At 40.0% G+C, this 26,902-nt stretch overlaps 2 protein-coding genes across 4 annotated transcripts in view; one reads left to right on the top strand and one right to left on the bottom strand.

The window, feature by feature from the left end:
• The first annotated feature begins 284 nt into the window (after positions 1-284).
• Positions 285-9,444, top strand: ogfod2 (2-oxoglutarate and iron-dependent oxygenase domain containing 2). The gene is made up of 7 exons (XM_080893767.1): positions 285-498; positions 616-672; positions 6,904-7,014; positions 7,103-7,202; positions 7,914-8,038; positions 8,769-9,026; positions 9,173-9,444. The coding sequence occupies exons 1-7, from the start codon at positions 364-366 to the stop codon at positions 9,437-9,439; spliced, it is 1,053 nt and encodes a 350-aa protein (XP_080749893.1). The 5' UTR covers positions 285-363; the 3' UTR covers positions 9,440-9,444.
• A 1,735-nt stretch (positions 9,445-11,179) lies between these two features.
• Positions 11,180-26,902, bottom strand: part of slc4a5a (solute carrier family 4 member 5a) — a gene marked incomplete at its 3' end in the record, with an annotated part of 41,048 nt that continues 25,325 nt past the window's right edge. For 2 of the 3 annotated variants that reach the window (XM_080893764.1, XM_080893765.1), the window contains exons 14-26: positions 23,288-23,421; positions 21,471-21,742; positions 19,190-19,251; positions 18,687-18,878; positions 17,812-17,925; positions 17,311-17,472; positions 16,986-17,164; positions 16,732-16,804; positions 16,321-16,389; positions 15,793-15,966; positions 13,781-13,966; positions 13,619-13,677; positions 11,180-11,345 (exon numbers count right to left, since the gene is read on the bottom strand). In XM_080893764.1, coding sequence (XP_080749890.1) covers positions 11,180-11,345; positions 13,619-13,677; positions 13,781-13,966; positions 15,793-15,966; positions 16,321-16,389; positions 16,732-16,804; positions 16,986-17,164; positions 17,311-17,472; positions 17,812-17,925; positions 18,687-18,878; positions 19,190-19,251; positions 21,471-21,742; positions 23,288-23,421 — 1,842 coding nt within the window. The remainder of the gene's footprint in view (positions 11,346-13,618; positions 13,678-13,780; positions 13,967-15,792; positions 15,967-16,320; positions 16,390-16,731; positions 16,805-16,985; positions 17,165-17,310; positions 17,473-17,811; positions 17,926-18,686; positions 18,879-19,189; positions 19,252-21,470; positions 21,743-23,287; positions 23,422-26,902) is intronic. The other variant, XM_080893766.1, reaches the window with a different exon arrangement.

Here is a 26,902-nt window from a genome sequence, read left to right as displayed (position 1 = left end):
CCCACCCACCCAACACACAAACACATAGACATACTGTGTATACGCACACACACACACACACACACACACACACACACACACACACACGAAAATAAAAATTAAAACATGGACTTAGGCTCAGTGTATATAAGGGCTGTTCATATTTGATATAACTGTCTCATGTTTTTGACGCCTTTTGGACGGAGGGGCTATTGACGGATGGAATTGGATGTATGTATGTATGGTGCTTTTAATTTGGAGGACGTCGAACCGGAGGTGACATATTTGTCACTGAGCGCAACGTCACAGGGCGTGCGTTTGACAGTAGTGTCTGTGGTAATGTTTTTCCCTGTGTCTTAAGCAGTTATCTTTGAACAGGCAACAATGACGAACGAAGGCAAAGAAAAGCCTCGGTTTTATACCTGTGACTGTTTCACGACTGATAACATTTTCCTGGAGGAATACAAGCTCCATGTTCGTTTTGTGTCCGAGCAGCAGTTCAGGCTGGACTACCATGCAGTGAGTGGATACCAGTTTGCTACATTTTGATATGAAATACAAATATGATGAGAAATGGTGACATGGCAACTTTGTGAGCTGACAGGTGTGTATTGTTTGCTAATTGTTACCGCGCAGCTGCTGAAGAAGTTGGGCTGCGTCACGGATGAACAGTTTGAGGGAGTGCTCAACAAGGTAAGAAGTATACTGTATTTTACAAGTGCTGTTAAACAGGCCAAGGGATTTTTGACACAGCTGTTTCAAGCATCCCAGTTGTATTTGAAACCCTTACATTATTGTGCTTTGTACACAGAAACAAAATGATTTCACAAAAAACTTTCAAGTTCAAAATAATTAGCGTGCCGGGGATGCTAACAGTCAGTTGTTTGTCTTTTTTTGCTGGATAAGAGGGTGCAGCTCTTTGTAGTAGTCTCACACAGTGAGCAATCCCTCCTACTTTGGAGGATACCATACCATACCATACCAACTTTATTTCTAAAGCACTTTAACATAAAACCAGAGTTTCACAAAGTGCTGTACATGTTAATAGCATACGTAAAGAAAATTAAAATGAGATACGATAAAATAAATAGATACAATAAATTGAAACATGTTAAAACAAATTGAGTCAACCCCTCTAATCAATGCCAAAGGCTTCAGCGAATAAATATGTTTTAAGAAGACTTTTAAATTCGGAGAGAGAAGAGGCCTGCCTAACATGCAAGGGCAGATCATTCCACAACTTTGGAGCAGCTACAGCAAAAGCACGATCACCTTTAAGTTTATACTTAGTTTTCGGTACCTTAAGGAGTTGCTGATTGGCGGACCTAAGGGAACGGGCAGGTGTATATGGTTGTAGTAGCTCCGAGAGGTAGGGGGGGGCCAGGCCATTAAGAGATTTAAAAGCAAATAAGAGAATTTTAAAAACAATCCTAAAATGTACAGGTAGCCAGTGGAGTGAAATTAAAATAGGGGTAATGTGCTCAAACTTTTTTGTTCCAGTTAAAAGACGTGCTGCAGCATTTTGCACAACCTGCAGGCGCCTAATGGACGCATCACTAACCCCAAAATAAAGTGCGTTACAATAATCCAGCCTAGAAGTAACAAAGGCATGGATTACTGTCTGAAAATGCTGTTTCGATAAGATAGGCTTTATTTTGGCTAATTCCCTCAAATGAAAAAAGCTAGATCTTACAACAGCTCTGACCTGGCTTTCAAGTTTAAGATTTGCCTCTATTTTAACTCCCAGATTAGTGATGACTGGTTTAACATACTGTGCCAGATCTCTCAAGCTCCTCTGGTTTTGATGGTCTTCTGTGATGGACCTTGGTCTTTAATTCACCCCACAGATTTCCAATGGGATTCGGACTACAGACCAGTCAGTAATGCTGACTGGACTGTAATGTGTTTTTGGTCGTTGTCTTGGAAGACAAAGTGATGACCCAAACCCAGTTTTGCTGCAGACCGCTTATTTATTTACATTAAAGCTGGCAAAACCAAACCCAACAATAAAACAACATAAAAATATCAAATGAAAAATAACCGCACTGGACCACTAATAATAAAACATTTAAGGCAGCAGTTATAAATTAAGAACCAAAAAGCATTATGGCATCAAGAGTAGTAGATTCTGAATGACTTGTAAAAGATGCCTGTGTTTAGTAGGGATGGGTATAGTTTAGGTTTTATCCGATACCGGTGCCAAATCTGTACTTTTGAAACGGTGCTCGAACCAGTGCTTAAAGAATGGAGAACACAAGCTTTGTCCAAAAACCTCTTATGTTTTTATTTTTAGCAGTCTCTTTTTTTTCTGCAAAATGATAAGAACCGTCCAGCTCCACGCACGGCGCAATCCGTGCTAACTCACTAATGGAGGTCTTGCAGCAAGCTATCAAATACGGTGCATTTCTCGGCTTTTTAAAAAAAAAAAAAACACTATGCGTCGCCAGGTGTTTCATCAGATTTGAGGTGTTACCTCCTTAAGTATCACCATAACTTCTTAAGTCCCAAAGGGGTTTCTGAGCTTCCTGCTCAAAAATGCAATACCCAAATGTAATTGATTATTTCTCTGCAATTACAAACTCTGTGCTTACAATCTTGGTATCAAAATAAAGCTAACACTTGTGAAATTTCATCCGAGGTGTAAATATTGAAGCAGATATTACTGTGTCAAAGTTACTGAGACTGGAACACAGAAAAAGTAAGTAGATTTTATCCTCGCCCTTTTTTTTTTTTTTTTTTTTTTTTAAGCATATAACCCTTTTAAAATATGCCTCAGTTTCATTACAGAAATTCAGTAACCAACATTTAAACATCATCTGTGCAAAGATTTATGTTTTTAAAGTGAAACAGTGAAAAATTACAGCGCTGTCAATACATGAATATCCAGACGTTGTACAAAAAACCATGCCAGTTGAACTTTTTAGGTATTTAAGAGCATAAATTGATTAATTTTATTAACATGCCTAAAAATGCTTTTTTTTTTAAATACATTTTTGAAGAATTAACCACACATTTACATGGTAATGGGTCAGGCAGGGCGATATGGCCAAAAATATTTATCACGATATATATTTGAAAATTTGCGATAACGATATAACTGACGATATAATTTTTGCGAGACAAAATACAACTCCACAACTTTACTAGCGCAAAAAAACCCCCATCCATTTATTTTCACTTAAACAAGCAGCTGTTTTTTTTATGTGCATTAAAGCTATATACAAATTTAACAGTGCAAATGCAAATTCCTTGCTGAAAGTTTAACCAAAAGGCATTTCCAGTAGAAATGGGCTGACATATCCTGAGCATAACCATGTATAATATCCACTGAAGGTAAAAAGAGGTGCTTTGCAACATTAAACTGCAGTGTGCCAAATAAAAAAATCAAATATGTATTTTTCAGACCATAAGGTGCATGGGATTAAAAGGCACATTAAGCGAAACAAAGCAGTCAGATGAATCAAACTTTATTCAACTCATTCTTCTTGCTTCCTCCACTTCTGTACCATTGATTCATTAATGTTGTAAATGGTAAATGGCCATTTGAATAGCGCTTTTCTAGTCCTAAGGACCCCCAAAGCACTTTACACAACCAGTCATCCACCCATTCACACAGTGGTGATGGCAAGCTACATTGCAGCCACAGCCACCCTGGGGCGCACTGACAGAGGCGAGGCTGCCGGACACTGGCACCACCGGGCCCTCTGACCACCACCAGTAGGCAACGGGGTGAAGTGCCCAAGGACACAACAACTGAGACTGTCCAAGCTGGGGCTTGAACCGGCAACCTTCCGATTACAAGGCGAACTCCCAACTCTTGAGCCACTATCGCCCTGTATTCTATCACAGCTGCTCTATTCCCATGTTGTTGCAGTATATTAATGACTAACCTTCTATTGTGGATGGATTATTTCAGTTGTTCTCCTGACTGAAGTTTGGTCTGTTTACAGCATCCTGCCATGCGATTGCATTTATCTCTAACCATCAGGAACCTTCACGTTAACTTTTATCGAGTGGAAAAGTGTTAGCATTCATCCTCCAGCTTCACTGTTTATGTTATTCTAACATAGCTGTGTTGCTAGTGATCCCGTAGCGCAGTGGTCCCCAACCCCCGGGCCTCGGACCGGTACCGGGCCGCGAGAGTTGAGACTCAGGTGTGAAATGCATGTTTTTCAGGGTTTTTATTGGTTTTCAGCGTTATTTTGTTATCGTTTTTTTTCCGTTAACTCTGTTTTCCTGGGTATTTTCACGTGTGTTATGAATAAATCTTCTTTTTTTCGGTACCGGTACTAGTTTTATTTTGCTGTATTTATCCGCGACACCTTAAAGGCCGGTCCGTGAAAATATTGTCGGGCATAAACCGGTCCGTGGCGCAAAAAAGGTTGGGGACTGCTGCCGTAGCACATCATTATATACCAGCTAACCCAACTTCAGTAACCTTATAAACATCACTGCTGTTTAGTTTCCTGTCTTCATTTATGTTGGAAGTGATAGCAGAGCTGTACGTTTGAATTTTTTCAGAAATCTCTCAGTCAGAACATGCTATATCGTGCTTGGGTAACTAGCGAAACTAGCGGGCTAACTTCCTGCTAACTCCGTTAAATGTAATAAATTCTGTTTTCATGGATGTCTGGAAGTTAAACTTCATAGTTACACCTGGTAAAGCAGCAATGCTGATCGTTTTATTAAAGATGAAAGAATTTAGACAGTTTTTAACTCTCAGTGATGCTGCAGTGTTCGTTTGACTTTGGGACCTGAATCGGACGGAGTTTAGGACCCAGATTACTCCCAGATTTAGAGCACCTTAGTCCAACAAATACGGTAATAACGGTCGTGTCCAAATTCATGGGCTGCATCCTCCTGAGGACCCGGCCTTCGTGGTCTATGTGGGCCGGGTCCTCAGAAGGTCGGGTAGGCTGGAAGTAAACAGCTGTGGAATTGGACGGTCTAGCCTTCTGATCAGTGTCACCACTGTCTCGGTGGAGTGTAATAAACTCGGCCATCTTCTCTGTGCCATCTAAAATATAACAGGACACTGGCGTAAATTCTCGACCATCTCACACTTCTGTTTAATCAGTTTTCTGTTTGACGTTTAGTCAGCTGTATGAAAATCAAGGAGGAACCCACGTGGGGGATTAATAAAGTTTTATTTGATCTAATCTAATCTAATAACTTTAATCTCAGCCAAACCAATTTACTCGTGAACAAATAAAACACTGAAAAAAGCCAAACAATAACATTTTTAGGTTGTCTGAGTGACTTATATATTACGTTTAACCTGAGTAGCGAAAGTCTGCGGTGATCTGAAAATGATGTGCCGGGAGTTGGGCCATTCTCGGCGGCTTCAGTGACCCTCGAGCTCTCGGCTAGCTATCGAGCTGGTGGGTAGCAGACGTCTCCGAAAACGTTGAAGCACTTTTGCAAATATGCGATATCTTGATAAACCGAGCAGATATTTGATGTTTACACAGCTACTTTCTCCCCTGAAAATATATTAAAAGTTTATTTTGTGACCCAGAAAGATTAGTATGAGTAATTTTAAAACTTAGTAGCGGCCGCCATTGTTGGAAACTGGAGTTTGAATTCTGGGATATGGTAGGCCACGAAGGACACACCCGACCCATCCTTCAAATTCGGGGAAAGGGAGGACGCATTTGTCGGCTGCACTCAGAGGAGTCTACGAATTTGGACAGCCTTCGGCGCGTCGCTGTGACGTAATCGGTCTCAGGAGGATGCAGACCATGAATTTGGACACAACCAATGACGGCATGCACAAAAAATGTGCTTTGTTGTGTATCTGACGGACAAACACCAAACCAAACGCATCACTGAAGTTGCACCATTTTTACAAACCAATTCTGGTTCAGCCGTTTCACTCAACAATCCGATTTGCCCCTTCTCATTCTCTGTTGCTGCTGTGCTTTTTCGGCTGTGTGCGTATGAAAACAAAGGCACTGCGCATGCGCATTTTACCCATATTCTATCGCGATATTTCATTTTCCTATCGTTGCCTAACATTGTACCGGTACTACCGTGAACAGTATAATTTGGCCCAGCCCTAGTAATGGTCCTTTTCTGCCGTGCGCATGGAGTGTTTAATTGGTCTCTGGCCCTTTAAACTCTGAGAGGCTGTAACTTTGGTTTCTTTTGGTCAATTTGCACGATCGACACCTCTTTTTAATTGTTTGAGCCAATAGAATCACAGTAACGATGCCACGTTCACGTTACTTCAATCAATCAGACGTTCCAAGGCCAAAACCCACGTGGGCCCAAATTTACTGCATGTGATGTCTGTCCAGTCACGTGTCTATAGGTGGGTCTAAAATGGAGGTCTTTGACGGAAAATGGCTCTGATGCGGCTAGGTAGGCGTGGTAACTGCTGATAATCACCTGGCTACCAGCTACCGGTGAAAATAACAGAGGAAATCTGGATTTAATTTATACCTTTTTTTGCTATTTTGCTGGGGCACACTGTACATACTGGTATTTGTGTTCAGATATATTAAAAAAAAAACACTGAAAACTAAGCTGCTGCTGCTGCTGAAATCATGGCAGTTCTGGATGTGAGCGATTAGCCAGCTTAACATTTAAACTCTGCTGCCTCTGATGTCTGTAGTACAGATGTTTTTCAGCTCTTTGAGAACAGCTGATGCTCCACTAGTGGCATCTATGTGCACTTCAATTTGCTGGCCCTGGATCAGCTTAAAAGAGAAAGGAGAATCTCTTTTTAGGATGGTATCAATATCATTGGGATTCATAAGTGACCTGTTAATGCCATGAAGCATTCAAGCCTAACTCATTAGGAAGGTATAACAAACAGAGAATAACTAGAGAATTAATATTTTATGAAAAGAAGCTGAGGTAACAAATGAGAAATCTTTGCATTACTAATAAACTGAAAGTGTCCGCCCTGTTTATGTTTAGATTTCCCAGGAAGTGGACAGACGAAAGCATCTAGGTGTGACATCTGCTCAAAGAGCTGCTGCTATCAAAGATATTTACCGGCCTCTGCATCCTCATGTCTACCATCTCCAGGTAGTCACTGCATTAACCATCATCAGCATTGTGAATAATGAAACATTAACACCTTGATAAAACACATTTGCACTTCACTTCCCCTCAGGAGTCTTACCTTACTTCAGAGTTCAAACAGATTGTTGAGTACTGTCAAAGCGACAGTGCCACCGAAGAAGGCCTCTTAGGCTTGTTGGAGGAACAAGTGGGTAAGCTGGGAAGTTCTTTTTAACTCCTCAGAGACAGAGATTCAAATGTGAAGTTGTTACATTTCCCTAAAAAGTCCAGGTGATGTGGGAGACTAACAAAAAATGTCTGAATTGAGAAAAGGGAGACATGGAGGCGAAATTGTTAAATTAAGGCTTTTATTAATATTGTTATTACAAATCCAATTAGAGAGATGGGGAAGTTGTTGTCACCTTTGAAAGAAAGGAGAAAATGGTAAGACCCAGGACTTGGTCACCAGATAGTAAGTTTAAAAAAAGGCTTTAACACCAGAAAGTAACACAGAGCCACAGCAAACACACCTCACAACCTGCAAGCCAAAATAAAAGGCTCTCTGGCATCAGAGTTCTCCTTTCTTTGGACTTATCTGGTTTAATTGCTGAGTAGATTCAGTTGTACCAAAAAAAGGCAGCACCTAAGGCGGAAGAGATGGCAGGACACACTCATACTGGGTCAAAGTCACGGCAGGCCCTGCTAGGGCCATAACAGACGTGATGGCTCAGTTTGAATGCTAAGCAATGATGTCTATTAATAGAACTACTGATTTATAACAAGTGGCGGAGAAGAAAGGGCTAGAATCACAGTGCCCGAAGTTTTACCACAGCTCAAGACAATCAAGACATTTTATTGTCGTTAACTCCACAGCTTTATGCCACACAGAGCATCTTTAACTCATTCTCTCCTCTCTGTTGCAGCTCCAAGAGTGTATCGCTTTCCTTTATTTGACAAGAGCTTCTGTGAGGATCTTATGGAGGAGTTAAAGCACTTTGAGCAGTCTGCAGCCCCTAAAGGAAGACCCAACACAATGAACCAGTATGGGGTAATAAATTAAAGCCTTCTGAAACCACTGAAAACACTCTATACCATCTCCTTAACTGTGCAGTTGTGGCCAGATGTTTACATCTTTAATGACTCTAAAAACAAGATTTGGGGCCACAAGCTTGAATTATTATAGATTTTGTCTAATTTCACTGATGTCCAAGTGATCCATGCCAAATGTACCTTCATACCATCACTGATGCTGGCTTTTGGATTATGTGGTGATAAGCTGTTTGCTGTTTCTCCTTTTTAGCTTGGAGGATTCAGCATCCAAGATTTCCCACAATGCTGTCTCAGTCTCAAGTTGCGCTTTATTTTTTTCTTTGTAGATAGATTTTATATGGGGATTTAACCCATACAGTGGGAAGGAAAAACTCCCTGTTAACCATAAGAAACGACCCAGGCTCAAGGAGGAGGAGCCTTCTGCTGCAAACGAGTGGGGTTGATGGGAGGTTGGGGCTGTATGTTTAACTACTTGCCCAACCAAAAAAATAAATGCAATTATTTATTTTCTAATACTTCACCAAATTAGCTAAAAAAATCACAGGAATTTCTTTTTGTAAGCATTACTTGGATATGCTGCCTTTTGTAGGTATAACAATTTAAATGGACGGTTTAAATGATTTGGAAATTCCTGTATTTGTGCTTTTATTAACATTTCAGAGAGTGTCTCTACCTTTGTAGAAATAAAGCTGTATAAGTTGTCTTGTTGCTCTTCCTTGTATCTTCAGATTCTCCTTAATGAGCTGGGCTTTGACGAGCACTTCATCACACCTCTCCGTGAACAGTACTTGCTGCCACTCACCTCCCTGCTTTATCCAGACTGTGGGGGGTGCTGTCTGGATAGTCACAAGGCCTTTGTGGTCAAATATGACATGAATGAAGATCTGGACTTGAGCTACCACTATGACAATGCAGAAGTCACCCTGAATGTTTCACTGGGCAAGGAGTTCACTGAGGGCAACCTTTATTTTGGTGATATGAGACAGGTGATGCCCTGCTATGATTTATGATGTTGTTTATGATATGATATGTTTTTCATTTTTGTTGTGTACAACTAAAACATATAGATACAAAATAATAAGAAAGTTATTTGATACAAAAGTATAATTAATAGTTTTTGCCTTCTCTGTAGGTTCCTGTAAGTGAGACGGAGTGCTCAGAGGTTGAACACAGGGTGACTGAGGGCCTCCTCCATCGGGGTCAACATATGCATGGTGCTTTACCCATCTCTTCTGGTCAGCGCTGGAACCTCATCATCTGGATGAGAGCCTCACAGGAACGAAATAAACAGTGCCCCATGTGCAACAGGACACCCACATTGGTGGAAGCGGAGGGCTTTGCTGATGGCTTCACAAAACACTCTGATCCACCACAGAACATCTCATGCGCGCTGACGTGATGCATCCAGTTCCTTTTGACTAAAGACTGCACGGGCTGATTATAGGAAGACGTTAAAGTGAACGAATTCTTATGAAGTAATATGACTCATTTGAAATTAGGATGATTATTTTATGAATATTAGTAATAGTCAATTCAGATTTATTTATATACAGCCAAATCACAAATATAGTTGCCTCAAGGTGCTTCGTATAATAGAGAAAAGCCAAACAATCAGATGACCCCCTTCCCTGTGAATAACCCAATTGCGACAGTTGGGAGGAAAAACTCAGTTTGAACAGGAAGGAGGATTCTTGGGGAGGAGCAGCCATCTGCTGTGAATAGTAATAATATTAATATTTGGCTCAGACATTTAGTGTAGTGTCCCGTTTTATAATATTTTCTTGAGATAATATTGCCACTCAGTGTTTTGGGTGAAGATTTCCAGTCGTCATAGGATATTGCATTTTCAGAATCACCAATCAGATCTGATAAAACTGTTTAAAACTTTTGAATTTCTCCTAAAATAAGGCTTTAAAATTCTCTCTTTGCCCTGGAAGTTTTTCTTCTACAAACTTTTTTGTTGTTGCACAATTGTCGTTTGGATTTCAGTCGTCAGTAGGCGTCCTTTTATTCAACAAAGTCAGAATTTGTAGGGGGTCATCTACCATATATTAGATCGATGCATTTCTAAGGAGATGTCATCTCGGTTGTGGGCAAAAGACCTGCAACTGACAAATAAAGGCTATCTCTCATCTCTCTTGTTTATAAATGTATGTATCTGCAGGCTGCAGAAGTCCACATTGCTAAAATGAGGTTTAATGTTTAGCAAAATGTGCCTCATTGGTCTTGGATCAGAAAGAATGAAGGCACTGTTGGAATAATCAACATTTGCTAAGCCACAGATTTGGCTGCGATACATCCCTGCTGTATATCTCTGAGGAAAAAACACACAGTTTGAAATAATAGAAGTTTAATTACACAAATTCTGTTAGTTCATTAATATTCTTTGTGTGTAAATGTCTTTGCTATGTAGTTGAAGTAATTAATTTCTCACACAGAATTTTTTTAAGAACACTAATATGAACCTGCTCGCTACATCTTACAAAATAAATGGATTCTTTTCAACAAACATCACAACATCGTGGCCTTTTGGTTGTTTCTTTTTACTCCTGCTTGTGCTATTATAGTGTTGAACTGGGGGGGAAATTGGGAGGTGGGGAGGGTCAGGTTCACTTGCATATTCAAACACACCAAAACACAAGTGCAACAAAGGCATGGCTCTGGTTGCTAAGGTATTGCTTATTTTCATGTATCTTGCATTGAAATCCAATTCTGTACATGCAGGCTTATGAGAGCATAGTACATTAAGTTTGGGCCTTGTATAGTGTGGATTTAGTGTAATTACAATGATAGTACAATATAGCTATAATAAGATACAATTTCACAAAAAACACTATACAGATAAATATTTCTGCTTGTTACAGTCCTTTACATTATACACATACACAAGTATATAGTTTTCAATGTACCATTCAGAGCAATGTATGCCAAATGGACCTGTTTAAAATAATATTTAAAAAAAAAATCTTATCCAAGTGCAGTCTTAAGTGCAGTTATTGCATCAGTCCCATCTCACTGGGTTCAGCTGTCAGGTGTCTGTGCCATCCTGTGCTGTCTGCGGGTCAGCACTGGCTGCTTTCAGTAGTCTGCCCACACTTTGTTTTATGTTCTTCAGTCAATGAGATATCGTGTCTCAGCTTTATAATGTGGTCTCACTGCTCATGTCACGGGGCCGGTGGTGGTCGATGTCTGAATCGTAATCTGACTCCATCTCGATCTTGACCTGGGGCACCGGGCACGGCATTCCTCGGCCCATGGTCACGGAAGGAGACGACGGACAGGAGATCTTCAAATGGAGGGTGATGCTGAGAAGGGCAAGGTCCAGTTACCATACACACCCATAGCCAAAGACACAGTGGTTCTACAAGGAGGGGAGGGGAATGCGGCGGAGCTTGGCTGTGAGACACGATGATAATAATAATAATAATAATGGATTGGATTTATATAACGCTTTTCAAGGCACCCAAAGCGCTTGGGTGCCTTGATGACTACAGCAGTTTGGGTTAGCGCTTAGCTAACGAGTGAAATCAGTCCCAAAATATTGGCTGTTGCTCCCACAGGGAGTCAGCAGACTAGCTGATGGTTCCCACACTGTGAATGACATAGACTGTACCTACATTATGGTCTGAAAAGTAAAGTGCACTAAACTCGTATTCCTTCTAATGGCCAGCAGGGGGAGCCCTGGTTTCTAAATCAAGTCTAGTTGAATAGACATCTATCGGAAATGGATGGTGAATATGCTCATCTGGCTTTCATAAGAGGACTTCATTAACCACTGGGTGATGCTGTAGTAGCCATACCCATCTTTTATATGCAGCCTGTGGTTTAAATTAAACGTGAGCAAACATAGCTTGAATTTACTGAGTACATTGGAATAACATAATAATAAAACATCCTACTTTTTTAAATGTTAATTTGCAATGATAAATTTGTTTTGACTCTGATATCAAGTGTTTTTGAGTTTTTGATTGTGCACTATTATGCCTGCCTGCCTTTTGCATTATGTCAGCACATGTTGTAAAGACTTGTATAAAAACTCATACAATAGCTTCAAAGGTCCGGCGATCAGTGCATTTTGTGTTTGTATAAATCCTTCAATAAAATAACGTCACAGAGAATTTATGTACTTCCACAGATGGCTGCATGTAAACAAAAAAAGTTCACAGTGTCAATTCCAAACCATGCCTCTAATAAAGCAATGCAGACATGATGGGAACATTTGAATCAGCCACAAAGGGCAAACAGCCCAAAGTTACAGTATTTATGGTTAAATAATGTAAATGGCACTTTCAGTGCAAAATGTATGCAATGAAACTGCTGTGAGGGACGGAGGCAGGTTGGAGAGCTGGGGTCTGACTACATATCACATGCAGGTGTGACTGATGTACTAAAGAGATTCAGCACATGGAAGAAAAAGAAACAACCAAATGATGTATGCTGCACATGGAGGATTATACAGTTGTGTATACAGAGGCCTAAAATATATCCTCTCTGTGTGCTAGATACACACAGGACTAAAAAGACCACACAATAACTTCTTCATCTAGTTTGACTGCTCGCACACTATGTTAAACTACACAACGAACACTGAAGCCTTTGAGATACATAGCAAAACTATGCTGCTTTAAGGTGAGCAGTGAAGAGTAACAACATGCTGAGTTGTGTGCAGAGGGCAGCTCAGACACAGGCTGTCAGATATTTAAAACATTACACTGTTCAGCACAACAACCATCTGCATTGCCTTAAAGTGCATGGAGAGGAGACCGAACTCAAACATGACACATGACAACCATGGGACTGCACATGTGTATGTTTACAAAACATACAGAGGAAAATACAGAAGTAATGAATTGAATTTCTTGTTAAAATACAGGCCATTTAAAGGGTGTGCAATAAGTCAGTATATCAATATAAAAAGGCTATGTGATCAATTTTCATGCGACCGAGTCTATCCAAGTATTTGCCAGTTTCATGTTTAGTTTGATGAGCCATTCAGTTAAAATTTCTTATTTTGTCTATGTTCCAGTTCACCCAAACTGCACAAACATGCAATTCCCTCTAGTGGTAATGAGCTATACAGAAATCAGTGTAACTAATACATTTTTTTGCAGGTACATTCCACCCAAGAAATATTCTCTGCAAAAAAGAGGGGGGTGAGATTAATATAGCTTTAAATCAAAGGAGCTTACCAACTGGTAAAGTTGGAGCTACTTTTAATTATTTTTGAACAACTGCATATCTTAATTTATAGTAACACATCAAAGGTTATTTGTCAGCTATATTAATATCTTCAAAATTGTTCTTATATGCAGGATTTAAACAGTGTGTGAACTTATGCTGCATTTTCCTAGTTTGGACTATTTTATGTCTTATGCTGCATCACTGACCGAGTATCACTGATCCTTATGTATATTTTGTGAACTGACCCTTTAACTGTGCACTTTGACATATATATATCTGTGTGTGTTAAAGAGCCCTGCGTGTGGCTGCAGCCTGGCAGTATGCTCCCCACTGAGTCTGTGTGACATCAGGATAGACGAGGTCTTTGTAGGGGATGTGCAGTTTGAGAACACAGTACCTTCGATCCAAGTCTGACTCAGAGCTGGGTGAGTGGTTCGCGTAGCCGTGATACTTGTCCTGCAAGCAAACACATACACACACAGTACAGACGGTGCGCTTCACACACTTATGTCATGGTTTGTCAGTCCTGTAGGGGGCAGAAAAAGCTTGAGTTTCTCACCTCTTCCTCATTGTCATCAGGTTTGGGCTTCTTCTTCTCTTTCTCCTTCTCTTTCCCCTTCCCCTTCTTCTTGTCATCATCCTTCTTCTTCTTCTCTTTTTCAGGCAGGAGGTCATCCAGCCACGCCAAGTCGTGCTGGGAGAAGACCATGTCCAGCATCTTTCTGACCACCATCAGACCCAGGATCTGGTGTTTGACACAGAGACAGACCAACACAGAGATCTTGTTTCAGCTCCTGGTAACATTCATCTCATATATGAGTTATGCTGTGAATATGATTTTCTGGATGCCATGTATAGGTGATGTTAATGGGAATCACTGGTTGACACAGTAAAATCAGAGCAGTATTTACATACTTTAAAAACACCATTAAAACTATCGCTTTTACATATTCTGCACATTTACAGCTTCTATATGTGGAAAAGATTCATGTACAGGGTGGGCCATTTATTTGGATACACCGTAATAAAATGGGAATGGTTGGTGATATTAAAGTCCTGTTTGTGGCACATTAGTATATGTGAGGGGGCAAACTCCTCAAGATGGCTGGTGACCATGGTGGCCATTTAGAAGTCGGCCATCTTGGATACAACTTTTGTTTTTTTCAATAGGAAGAAGGCCATGTGACACATCAAACTTATTGGTAATGTCACAAGAAAAACAATGGTGTTCTTGGTTTCAATGTAACTTGATTCTTTCATGAGTTATTTACAAGTTTCTCTTTGTTCACAGCCATTGACATGTCGAAGAGGTTAACACGTGAAATTGTGTTGATATCTGGTGAACGCCGTAACCGGGTCATTGCAGCAGATTTCAATGCAAGACACCCTACGAGACCACCCATCTCCCATGCTACAGTTAGCAAACTGCTTGCTAAGTTTCATGAAACTGGTTCAGTGTTGGATTTGCCAAAATGTGGACGTAAGAAAACTGTCACTAATGAAGAAACATCAGTGGCTGTCCTAGCTTCATTCAGCAAGAGCCCACAGCGTAGCAAGAGCCCACAGCATAGCACTCGCCGCATGTCACTGGAGAGTTGCATTAGTCGAACATCCCTTCGGCAGATATTAGCTACTCACAAACTCCAGCTACTGCAGCATCTCAACGAGGATGACCCAGATCGGCGCACAGAATTTGCAGAATGGGCAAAACAAAAATCGGAACAGGACCCTCAGTTCACGCAGAAGAATTTGTTCAGTGATGAGGCAAACTTTTATGTGAATGAAGTTAACAAACAAAACCACCGCTATTGGTCTGACACCAACCCACATTGGATGGATCCCTCCAAGACTGTTGGAACAACAAAAGTGATGGTTTGGTATGGTATATGGGGTACAACGATAGTGGGTCCATTCTTCATCAATGGAAACCTCAAGGCCACTGGGTGTTTGAAATTGCTACATGATGATGTGTTTCTCTCTTTATGCACTGAAGCTGGCACGTTCCCTGAGTTTTTCCAGCAAGATGGTGCACCACCACATTATGGATGCCAGGCCCGAGCATTCCTAGATGAACAGTTTCCTGGAAAGTGGATTGGTCGTCGTGGGCCAGTTGAATGGCCCCCAAGGTCTCCCGATCTGACCCCATTAGACTTTTATCTTTGGGGTCATCTGAAGGCAATTGTCTATGGTGTGAAGATACGAGATGTGCAGCACCTGAAACTACGGATACTGGATGCATTACCAATAAGTTTGATGTGTCACATGACCCTCTTCCTATTGAAAAAACAAAAGTTGTATCCAAGATGGCCGACTTCTAAATGGCCACCATGGTCACCAGCCATCTTGAGGAGTTTGCCCCCTCACATATACTAATGTGCCACAAACAGGACTTTAATATCACCAACCATTCCCATTTTATTACGGTGTATCCAAATAAATGGCCCACCCTGTAGTTTTAGCATCAGCATCTGTGTTTCTTCCATTTCAAAACACTTGTCTCTCAGCTCCATCCATCTCACAACACAGGATCTATAATTTGTGGTGCAAAAGGGAGTATTTCATCACACTTACCATAACGGGAAATATGATTGCCAAGAAGGTGGACTTGAGGACCCAGAGCACAGCCAGACATATAATCTGGATCAGAGTGAACAGGTGTACCCTTCTGAGAGGAACATGACGCAGGTAGGTGAAGTCAGGTTGGTGCTTGGAAGGCATCATGTACAACTTTATCCTGTCCCAGAACTGTGGAAGGCAATGACAACAAGAGGGTTGAGGGGCAGGAATTTATGTTAAATACAAATAAACTTACAACGATCATGAGTGCTTAAATTATTTAGAGCAGACTTGTGCAGTTTATTTATTGTTGTTTCACACATTGTGTCGAATTGAAAACCTTTTTCTTTTCGATTTTTTTTATCTTTGCGGTCTATATGGACATAATGGTATCAGCATACCTGTTGGTTGTTATTGTTACATTTTTTGCTTAAAAGCTTTAAATAAGCCACTTCACATCTGCTGTCTGTAACTCAATAAGTAAGCTGCCCAGCCACAAATTACTCAAATCATAAATAACACCAGCTGGCATACGCATGGTACCTGGATTCCACTGAGAGATGCTACACCCATGTAAAGGAAGACACCGTACAGCACAGGCATGGGGATGAACTGCAAGTGAAGGTACATGTTGGCCATAATTAAGAGAGTTCACAGCATCACAATGAGAGTGAAATTCTGACTCTTAGCAAAAATGAGTGTAGATGTGTAGAGTTTGTAGACACAGCTCTAACCAAGCTAATAACCACCCAAACAGGGCAACTGAAAAACTAATATGGAGGCTTCAAAATGTGGGTACCTGAAATTTGTTTAACATAATTTATTGATTCATTGTAGTGAGCATCTTGAGTTTTGCAGATAATAAAAACAAATCTTGAGGAAACAGCAAAGAAAAAAAGCCTCATATAACAATTACAAAAACAAAAATAAAAAAATCCATTATGCACCTCATACCTTAAGTACAGGAGCAAGGAAGATGGAGACTCCAGTGAGAACGAACACCAGTATGCCTGTCACTCTTTGTTCTCTGTATGTTTGACATTGACGGGACACAAGAGAGCGTCAAGTCAGTTTCACAATGCACTCATCTACGTCAGCTACAAAGGATTTAGGACAGTGGTTCTGTAGCTCTGCGATGTCGGTAGTGGCGGCCTATTTGACAAACTGCACTTTCCTTTTTATTTCTGAGCTCTTTGTTTTTACGCTACCTGACCCCGAGGAACTGCGGCTGCTCTCCTGGAGCACTCGATTCACTCTCCATCTTCAGAGAGTCGATGTGAGCAATAGAGATGACAGTGGCAGCCACGTACCAGGGCAGACCCAAGAAGGAGCATGTGGCCATCAGGACTCCAACCCAGAACAGATCCAAGTGATAGCCACAGCCTTTCTGCAGGGCAAACAAAGATCATTTCTATTAAAAGCAACCTCATAAGGGGCAGGCTGTGAGTCGATAGGCTTCTGTCTGAATTTATAGCGCTGTTTTGTGACTGTTACTTTGGCTTTTGATGTTGATTTGACTGGTTGCACACCTACCTTAAGTTTGTTCTCCTTGCGGTTAACAATGACAGCGCTGATCTGCTGATCCATGAAGATGAGGATGGTGACAAGCAGGGCGGGCACAAAGCTGGCCAGATACACCCACCATGGATTCTTCCCAAAAGGCATCACAAGCCAGCCACGACCCGGTCGAGTTGGCTGTTAAATGAAAGGCAGCTTTATTTTTATTAAAAGCGAGGATTCAGTTCCACAAGATCATTATTGGAACATAATTTTAAGCCAGTGTGATGAAGTTCTTTTGTTGTGGAGAGTTAATGCAATCTGTAGAAAGTCAAAGTGCATCCCTGCAACGCTAACAGATATAACGGCAGCATGGATCGTCTTCTCTAACTCTTAGCACGTTTGTTATCCAAAATGTTCATGTTTCCATTCAAAATTCCCTACCAGTCCCCAATACAGCAACATGTCATAGAGCTGCTCATTTTGGAAATTGTTTTTTACTTGTTTTCTTCTATATATAAACAGTTTGGAAATTACCTTAAATTCTGTTGGGACAATAAGCTTGGGAGTTTTGAGTCCCATTAACATGTCCAGCCCAACAAAGGTCATGATGGACATGAAGATGGAGAAGTCACTGATGAGTTTCCTCAGCTGGTGCCAAACACAGAAAAAGAGAACAGTCTGTATTACAAAGATAAACATTTGCAGAACTTAAAGATGAGATGCTTCCGAGGTCTAATAGGCAGGAAGCTGCTTATAAATACTGAAAAGAAAAAGTAGCCTGCCAAGTTTCACTTTAGTCAAATGTAATCCTGGTGTCTGAAAAAGGAATATAGCAAAATAAGAAGAATTACTTCTTTGTCTGGTTGGCTCTCCACTTCCTGCTAGAAGAGTTGCTGTGCAGGTAAAAAGGAAGAACAATGATCTAATAGCTAGGTTTTCTGCCCAAAAACATCTAACACTTTCAAAAACCTGGCAGCCATTTTTTTGTTTATACTATCTTCTTCTTCTTCTTTCAGCCACAGCAGATCATCTGCCTCCATCTCACCATAGTGTTCTCTTCTGTCACACCAATCCGCTTCCTGTCCTCCTTCACTACATCCATGAATCTTCTCTGGGATCTTCCTCTTTTCCTCCAGCCTGGTAGCTCCATATCAAATATCCTTTGTTCAAAATATCCACTATCACTCTGCTGCACATGCCCAAACCATCTCAGGCTTGCTTCTCTGACTTTTTTCAAACCGCTAAACCTGAGCTGTCCCTCTGATATGCTCATATTTAATCCTGTCCATACCTGATCCCAGGTATTTAAATACATCTAACTTCACTACCTCTACTTGCAGCTTCACTGTTTACATACATGTATTCAGTCTAGTTTCTTCTTACCTCCACCTGACAGATAGTTTACCCACCTTGGTTGGGAAGTAGCGGCTGAACTTGAACTTCTTGAGGGAGACGGTCATGGAGTAGGTGCCAAAGAAGAGGATGAAGGACATGAGGGCCAGATCGGGGACGTACTTGCAGGACTTTCCCACCAGAGAGCCTCCATACTTCACACACTCCTTCTTGCTCAGCTGGCTCCAGTCCAGAGCTGTCACATTCAACTGGGATGGTGTTGGCAGCAGTAAGAGAGGATGAAGAAGAGCGTAGTGTTTCGACAAAGACACGTAGAGAGCGAAAAATTGTCGGCGCAGATGTAAAGTTAGTAATAGTGAAAGGTCAGTGGGGTTGATGGAGAGACACAGACACAGAGGAGGGAAAGCGACTTCTTTTTAGAGACAGAGCTGACACCTGGGTTAGCTGTAAACAAAGCATGTCTGCAGCTGCAATGTCGCCAACTCTGTGGACATTTATCTTGAAATATAGCAACAACAAAAAGTAGAAAATTAAACATTTAATGAAAGCAAGCACTCACCCCAGAGACACTAGAGCTGTTATCTGGCATTGGAGCTAAACCATTGAAGATCATTGCAGCCACTGTTCACGGATTGGGGAGAGAGAGAGTAGGGAGGAGGCAGGTAATGAGTCAGATAGCGTAGATGGGGTGATGAAGAAAACAAAAGGGGAGGAAAGAAGAAACGCAAAATATAATGAGAATCCAGCAGCTGGACAGAGAGCACTCCGAGTCTCATGCAGACAGACAAAGGGGTACTCACTTGCAAGAGACGGCAGCCAAATTGTTTGTGCATGGCAAAAGCAAAAAAGGATAACAATCAGTTACAGAAATCAATGTCTGCAGAAATGACTGCAAATTACCTGCACTTGAAAAAAGGTGGGTAGATTACCATCATCAAACCCCCCAACCCAAGAAGAATAAAGCTGTTGTTCAGCACTGCAGACCAAGGTTACTATAATTAACTAAAACAAAAACAAACAAAAAAAGAAAACTAAACTAAATCACTTTTTAAAAAAATCAAAACTCTCTGAAGCGATTTTGTGAACTTCAAAAAATGAAGTAAAATAAAATAAAAATCTAGAGGAAATATACTTCGTTTTAGTGGTATATTTGAGGCTCTGTATATCTACAGGACTGCGAGTCAACCGCTTTTAACCCTCTCAAGGCAGGCGTTGCCGATTTGCAACAGTTAAAAACTAACAACCTGATTACTCAGAAGTACCACTGCAGGACTTGGTTGTGCATTAGCAACAAAAAGTTTAATTTGAGCCTGAGAGGGTTAAAAAGTTGCTTGTATTTTCTTGCAATACCTGTACTGATTTTCCTAAATCATGCCTCTTACATCGGGGGGGCTCCAGATTTGTTTTGTAGGCGTGGCCATATGGGGGGCACCAAACATATTGGGGTGGCACACCGAAAACAGAACTTTCCATTTTCATTATGCTGCTGTCAAATGTAGGTTACTTGAAAAAGATGGCAAAAACAGAAAAAAAGAATGATATGCCTAGTTAATTTCCTGCTATTATAGCTGATATCACTGAAAATAGGTACATATAAAAAACAATTAAGATTTTGAAATGCATAAAAATCTGCTTTAATTGACTGATTGATGAAACTTATTCAATAAAGACAGATAAGTGTTGGATCAGGTAAGAGTGTGAACTGTTGCCTGTCTCTGTGTTGGCATTGAGATGCACCAGTGATCTGTCCATGGATTGGCACCAGCTTTTCTGCAAACTTATTACATTATTACCAACATAGGACCGCCACCACCCCAACCCCTTCCCGGTGGCGCCCCTGTCTGCCTCCCCCAGACAGTAATACTAATTATAAAGACTAAAACGGAAACTAAAACTTTGCATTTTCAAACAATAACAATACTGCTGAAATGACTACACTAAATCGCAACCAAAAGGTGAAAATGAAATAAAAATAAATAGTAATTAGAAAATACAAAACTATTATAACTCTACTCCAGATATCATCACAAGTATGGTTATAAAGAAATGATGACAAAGACATCCACAGACCTATTATAGTGTAGTTATTTGTCAGTCCTCTCTGTGTGATGTTAATAGTTGTAATAAGTTGCCTCCAACATATGCTTGATATGCCTGTACAGCTATAGATGGTCAAAAACAGCTAAAACAGTATAATTTAATCTTCGGTGTGCTAAATAATGTGGACTGGTAGCAGCTTAAAATAGGCATCTGCTAGGAGACACATTAATGATGTATGCCATTAAAGTGAACACTCTGTCAGTGAGCAAACACTGCAAAGGAAACCAGTGGACAAAAAAAAAAGATCTAACGTTTCTTTGTAGCAGGCAAACGTTTCATTATTACCTGATCGACTAAAAACTGATGCGCATTATTACCTCGACAGCCATTCATTTGAAATCTTTTTTCTGATATACGTGAGAAATTAGTTTAAATATTTTAACTGTGAAATAAGTACCAAAGCTGAGATAAATAAAATTCACAATAACACTGAGTGATAATTTCTTTTCTTGTCAACAATCAACAGATCTTGTTAATAAATCCTGCTTCATGACCCTATCATGAGCCCTATGCATAATTAAAGTTATTTAGTTTGCTGTACTGCATTTATTCACATATTGTCATAAGTAATAATTAAACCAATGAAGTCAAGACATTAAAGCTGACGGCATTCTCAAATAAAGCTGTTGATAAAGTGAACACACACATGCGTTTGCTTCTGTAATGTGCCTGTCATGTCAGTCCAATGAGACTAATAATCCCCCTTTTCTCTCTATCCCTGAGTCAAGGGGTGAACTCACTCGGGTCTGGGGCCAGGCACTCGCACTTGTAGGTGGTGACATAGTCGGGCTTAAAGTCTGTGTTGATGGGATAATATTTGAAGGCGCCCACCATCTTCTTGATGGCGTCAGAGATGAAGATGAAGGATATAAGGCTGGAGAAGCCCTCCTCAGTAAAACGCGTCATGTATTTGATGATGTAACTGGCATCTGTAGCTACGAGGATGAAACACTGTAGGCACGAGTGCATGCCGATCCACAGACGCAGCTCCATGTAATCTATGCTGTTGCTCCTGTGGAAGCGACAGGTCAGAAAAACAGGTGGGAGCAATGATGAATTTAGGCACAGAACACAAAGATGTCCAGTTTTGTGCAAACAGTACATTATCTGTGAATATAGAGCAGCTTGATGGGGAAAAACAACCGTGCTTGGAGTGTTTACAGACAAATATCAAGGCTTGAGTCATCAAACACATGATATGTGCGAGCAAAATCACCAACTAAACAAGAAGGACTCGGTTTGGACTTCTTATCCTTCCTTCTTTATATCATCATCTTATCAGTCACATGCACAAAATAGATCTATTATCATGCATATATACTTTGCATGCATATAATTATAATTCTTTCCACAATTAAATCTACACAAGTTTAAAAAAGTTTTAATTAATGTTTTTTTTAATTTATTACATTCAAACTGGTTATAATTCTGTATATTTAAACTGTTGATTGTTTTTCCAAGTTTATTCAGTTTTTACACAGTTAAATGTGATAAAGTTAGATAAGCATTCATGTGGAAGCCCACTAATGTTATTTAATCTTTGAGAAGGACCACTGTGTCACTGCATCACGCCAGCCCTAATGGCCATCAACAAGCTGATATTCTGACCCATGAGCGTTTATCAACGATTACTACATTATTACATGCATCATCTGCACGAAGGCATCGGATCACACTCATTGTCAATCTTTATCTCACCTTTAAATACAGGTGACTGCATTTTTCACATCTGTCATGCTGTCTTGTTAACAAACCCTCTACATACAAACTAACATACTGAAATCTCAAAGCTGTCTCTGGAACGCTGGCTCTGTATAGGACCACATTTTGCAGAATCCTCAGAAAAATACAACACCAGCTAAAGCGCTGGTATTTTTGGGCGCATCAGTATGTATCAGGCTGGGATGTCATCTACTTGACCTAGTTTGTTTCATGCAAACAAATATTTCGTATAAACAAATATACCTCTTGGAATTTTTCACAGTGACAATAAAGAAAGTTTGATTTTTGGTTAACATTTTGTTTTTGTTCACACTTAAAAATAGTTCACTGTTTCAGTACAAACACTATGTAGCAGGCTGTGTTTACATTTATACTCTGTGGTATCAGGGCTGTCAATATAAATTGAGGTAAGTACAAGTGATTGCAAAGTGGATTTGAGGGTTGGTATTTAATGGTAGCTGAACTCATTACTTCAGCAGAACTGCAGTCAGAGCAAAGATCAGAATGGCAAAAGCGCTTCTCTGGCTGTTTTCTGGTTAAAGTAACCAGCAAATTAGAATCAAGGCATTAATCCTTTTTTTCTTCATCTTCTTCTTTCTGCAGCATTTCAGAAATTTGGATTTGCATTCAGCCTGAAGTAAATAAAGCCATACATATGCTCCCACATACTGCACATAGCATTTCAACTGAAACTCTTCAACCTAAAATGATTTTAATGCAAACCGTAAACATAATAATGTGGTGAGATGAGATGTTTACTCCTGACATTACTGAGGTCTCTTCAGAACATGAACCTTCCCAGTATATAAATCTACTATGCTCTAAAGCAGCTCACTTGCTGAACTCAAACAGCAGCTTTTCAAAGATGAGGATGGGTCCAGTGGAACTGAGGATGATGAGGGGCTGACCACCAAAGAAACAGAAGACAGAACCAGCCAGGGCTGTACCCAGGAAACTCTCCATCACACCCTGTTGGCAAAGAGAGAGAGAGACAGAGAGAAAGAGAGGTAATAGGGTTGAAATAAGTGCTGCTGTGGAATGAGATTCCCACACCAATTTGTGAAATTAACAGGTGACTAAAAATCGCAAAGTGTTCTGTTGCTGATTAAGACAGCAATTCAAGACGAGAAGGAGAGCAGAGTAACAAAAAAACAAAGACTTCTTTGTGTGTTGGTGGGAGAAAGGTGATAGCAACTGCTGTGTTTGAGAGCATTAGACATAATGCAAAAGGCTTCACAGGGAAGCAATATAGGCAAGTCAAAGCACTAATCTGGAGTTATTTCTGCCTGGACCTGTGTTTTTGTCAATGACAGTTTGTTTTTGTGTGGTGCAAAGATATTGATGCTTAACAAGAAAAAAGAGAACAGCTCACAATGAACTAGAACATGTCAGAAAAATCAACACATGGATGGTCAAAGGAGCTTGCAAAGTAAAGCGTCTGGACTTCTTTAAGTTGCTTGAAGACGTTTCACCTCTCATCTGTTCTAACTTAGAACTGAAGAAGCTTCTCGGATGAGAGGTGAAACGTCTTCAAGCAACTTAAAGAAGTCCAGACGCTTTACTTTGCAAGCTCCTTTGACTACGATGACCTGGATGACTGAGAACCTTCACAGACAACACATGGATGGCAGCTGGACCAGATGGCATCCCAGCACAAGCTCTCTTATATATATATATATATACGTTCGATACAGTGCTTTCGGTTCGGTACACATATGTATCGAACAATACAAAATGTTTAATTTATTTTATCAACTTTTCTTCTGACGATGCTGTCTGTGTTGAGAGCTCAGTGGATCTGCGTTCGACTACTCCGCCTAGGCTGCATTGTCGAGCGCAGATCCACTGAGCGCTAGAAATTATTTTGTTGTTTCTGCAACATTAAATTTAAAAACAGTACTTTTTTTTTTTTTGCAAATCTCTTTTTATTAGCATTTTTTCCTTTTTAACAAACAGAAAGTACTTAAAGGACATTGTAGAGTAATCATAAAAAGTAAAAACAAAACAAAACAAGACAAAAAAATAAATAAATAAATAATAATAATTATAAAGACAAAAGGAGACAGTGGAGGAGTTACAGTGAGTAGGAGATTAGTTCAGTCACAGAAACCCCATTTCAAGTTAGAATTTAATTATAAAATAGAATAGAATTTAAGATTCCTATGTGAAACCAAAACCTTCATATTGAAAATTTGTAGAGATTAGGATGTTTGTCCACATAAAGGACAGTAATATCGGTTTCCGCCACTGAACCCCTCATACAAATTATATACAGGTCTAAAGATAAAGCACGCATATAATAAAAGGGTTACATCCATAAAAATCCAAAGAGGAATACTTGTCATTGTTGTTATACTTTCCAGATCAGAGCCAATTAAAAACTGTACTTTTTAGTTAAAATATATTAATAATAATTTTAATACATTTCAAGAATTTAAAGTAAAATTTGTTCACTTTGTCATTGAACACTCTGGAGTTCCATAGTTTATTGAGTCAGTCTTGAGTGCAATATCATTTTGGTGTATAGATATTTATAAACAATAACGAATCTTGAATATTCTGACCTCATTGCAGTGGACTCTATTTACAAAGCCAAATACTCCAGTGAGGAGAGGTTCACATTAATGAAATAACAGAATCACTGTATTATGACTGTGCAGCAAAATGTAACTGATGATGGTGTTTTGTAGTTTCTCTCACATAACACCATGACGCACTGAAGTAGATTATCTAATTATAGACAAACTAAATTAAACAGAGGAAAACTGTGTCACTGACATGACAAACTAGCTGCGTAGAGCTTAAGACTTAATATGTATCTTACCTAACTTCATAAACATGACACGCAAATTATGCTCGAACTTCCTGAACAGACACCCATTGATTTTAATCTACTGCTGCTACTTGCCTGTGTTTACATGTGTTGCCTGCGCTTGCTGCTCCGCTTCAATGGCCAGTGGATGCATCGACAGTAGACTCATCTATGAGACACTCATCTTGAAATACATACGAATTGTTCTGTAACTCTAATTTTCCTCTCTATTGAAACACTACTCAATTATCACTAAAGGTCACCAGTTAACATTCCAGGTAACCTGGAAATCTGTCCTCCGCACATTGGCCTAACTACTGATTAGGGGAATAGCAGGGATCATTCTTCTTTCTGCTATTTTTTGGTGCTTGAACTACTGATGTGATTAGCTGACATTAAGATCTGATAGTTTAACCTGGAATGTCTTCAGGAACGGTTCTCCAGGTTTGTTCAAGGACACTGAAAGCTCTTCTTTGGATATTGTTCCTTTTGTTCAATTTTCTCTTAAAATGATCCCACACTGCCTTAACAATGTTCCAGTAAGGCCAATCCATGGCTGACATTATTCCATTGTGCACTTCTAAGTATGCTTAGACAGGCGGTGTTTGGGATCACTATCATGGTGAAGATGGTGAATCAAAATCAGACGGCATTTGTCTGCATTCATATTTTCATCAACACCACTGGCTGAAATATAGCTCCAAACCATGACAGAGCCTCCACTGTGTTTTACAGATGGCTGGATATTAAAAGGAGAATGATTTGAATTTGGATTTATAATGACATAAGATGCGTTGCCACTGAATTTCCAGTTCTCGTGTAATTCTGTATACCTTCCTGTTTTCAATGGCTTCTTAAAGCCACCTTTCTACTGAGACCATTTCTAATGAGGCTTCAGTGAACAACAGTTGCATCAACTGAAGGGCCACATGTGTCAGGTTTTTGCTGTTCCACTGTACTGTACATTCCTGCAAGATTGAAGATACATAATTACAGTTAAGTTGTTTTTTTTACACTCTTATAACTCTGCATTACATCAGATATTGTGGATTTTTTTTAACAATAATAAAAAAAATCTGAAGGCTGAGCCATCTTGACAGATCAGAACAGTAATATTAAATAATTCATGGCCAATGCTGTCAAACAGCAGTGCTGACAGCATCACTCTCTTTCATAGCATAACATAAAACATACATTGCAGAATTTTCCACCAGGTTCTGTGACCACCAGAAGGCCAAAGTGCAGCTGTTTCCTCATTCACAGGGAGCCAGAACAAAAACACAGAAAATCATTCATCTGCGTCTTGTTGTGCCGACATGACAAGTGACATCACAGCCAGTGTTTCTGTTTATCTGGTCTCACTGTGCTCTTCTAAAGGCGTTCTGTTTTCTGTGTTTTAACTAATGTGACTGTGTTATTGTTGAAAACTTAATGTTAGTAAATATGTCTTGTTGCCAGCCATCAAAATGTTAAAATTATTTTTTAAAGACTTTTTACAACCAGGTTCATCAAAATCATGGACAATTAAAGCAATCAAAGCAAGGTGCAGTCTCCAGGCCCACACAGACGTCACTTACCTTAAGTCTCCCTGCAAGATCAACTTTTCTCCAGTCGCAACAAGAATTTTGAAAACATAAA

The sequence above is a fragment of the Rhamphochromis sp. 'chilingali' genome, assembly GCF_963969265.1.
Source record: "Rhamphochromis sp. 'chilingali' genome assembly, chromosome: 10".
NCBI lineage: Eukaryota > Metazoa > Chordata > Actinopteri > Cichliformes > Cichlidae > Rhamphochromis > Rhamphochromis sp. 'chilingali'.
Note: the sequence above shows the minus strand (reverse complement) of the source record. Positions and strands in the feature narration are given on the sequence as shown.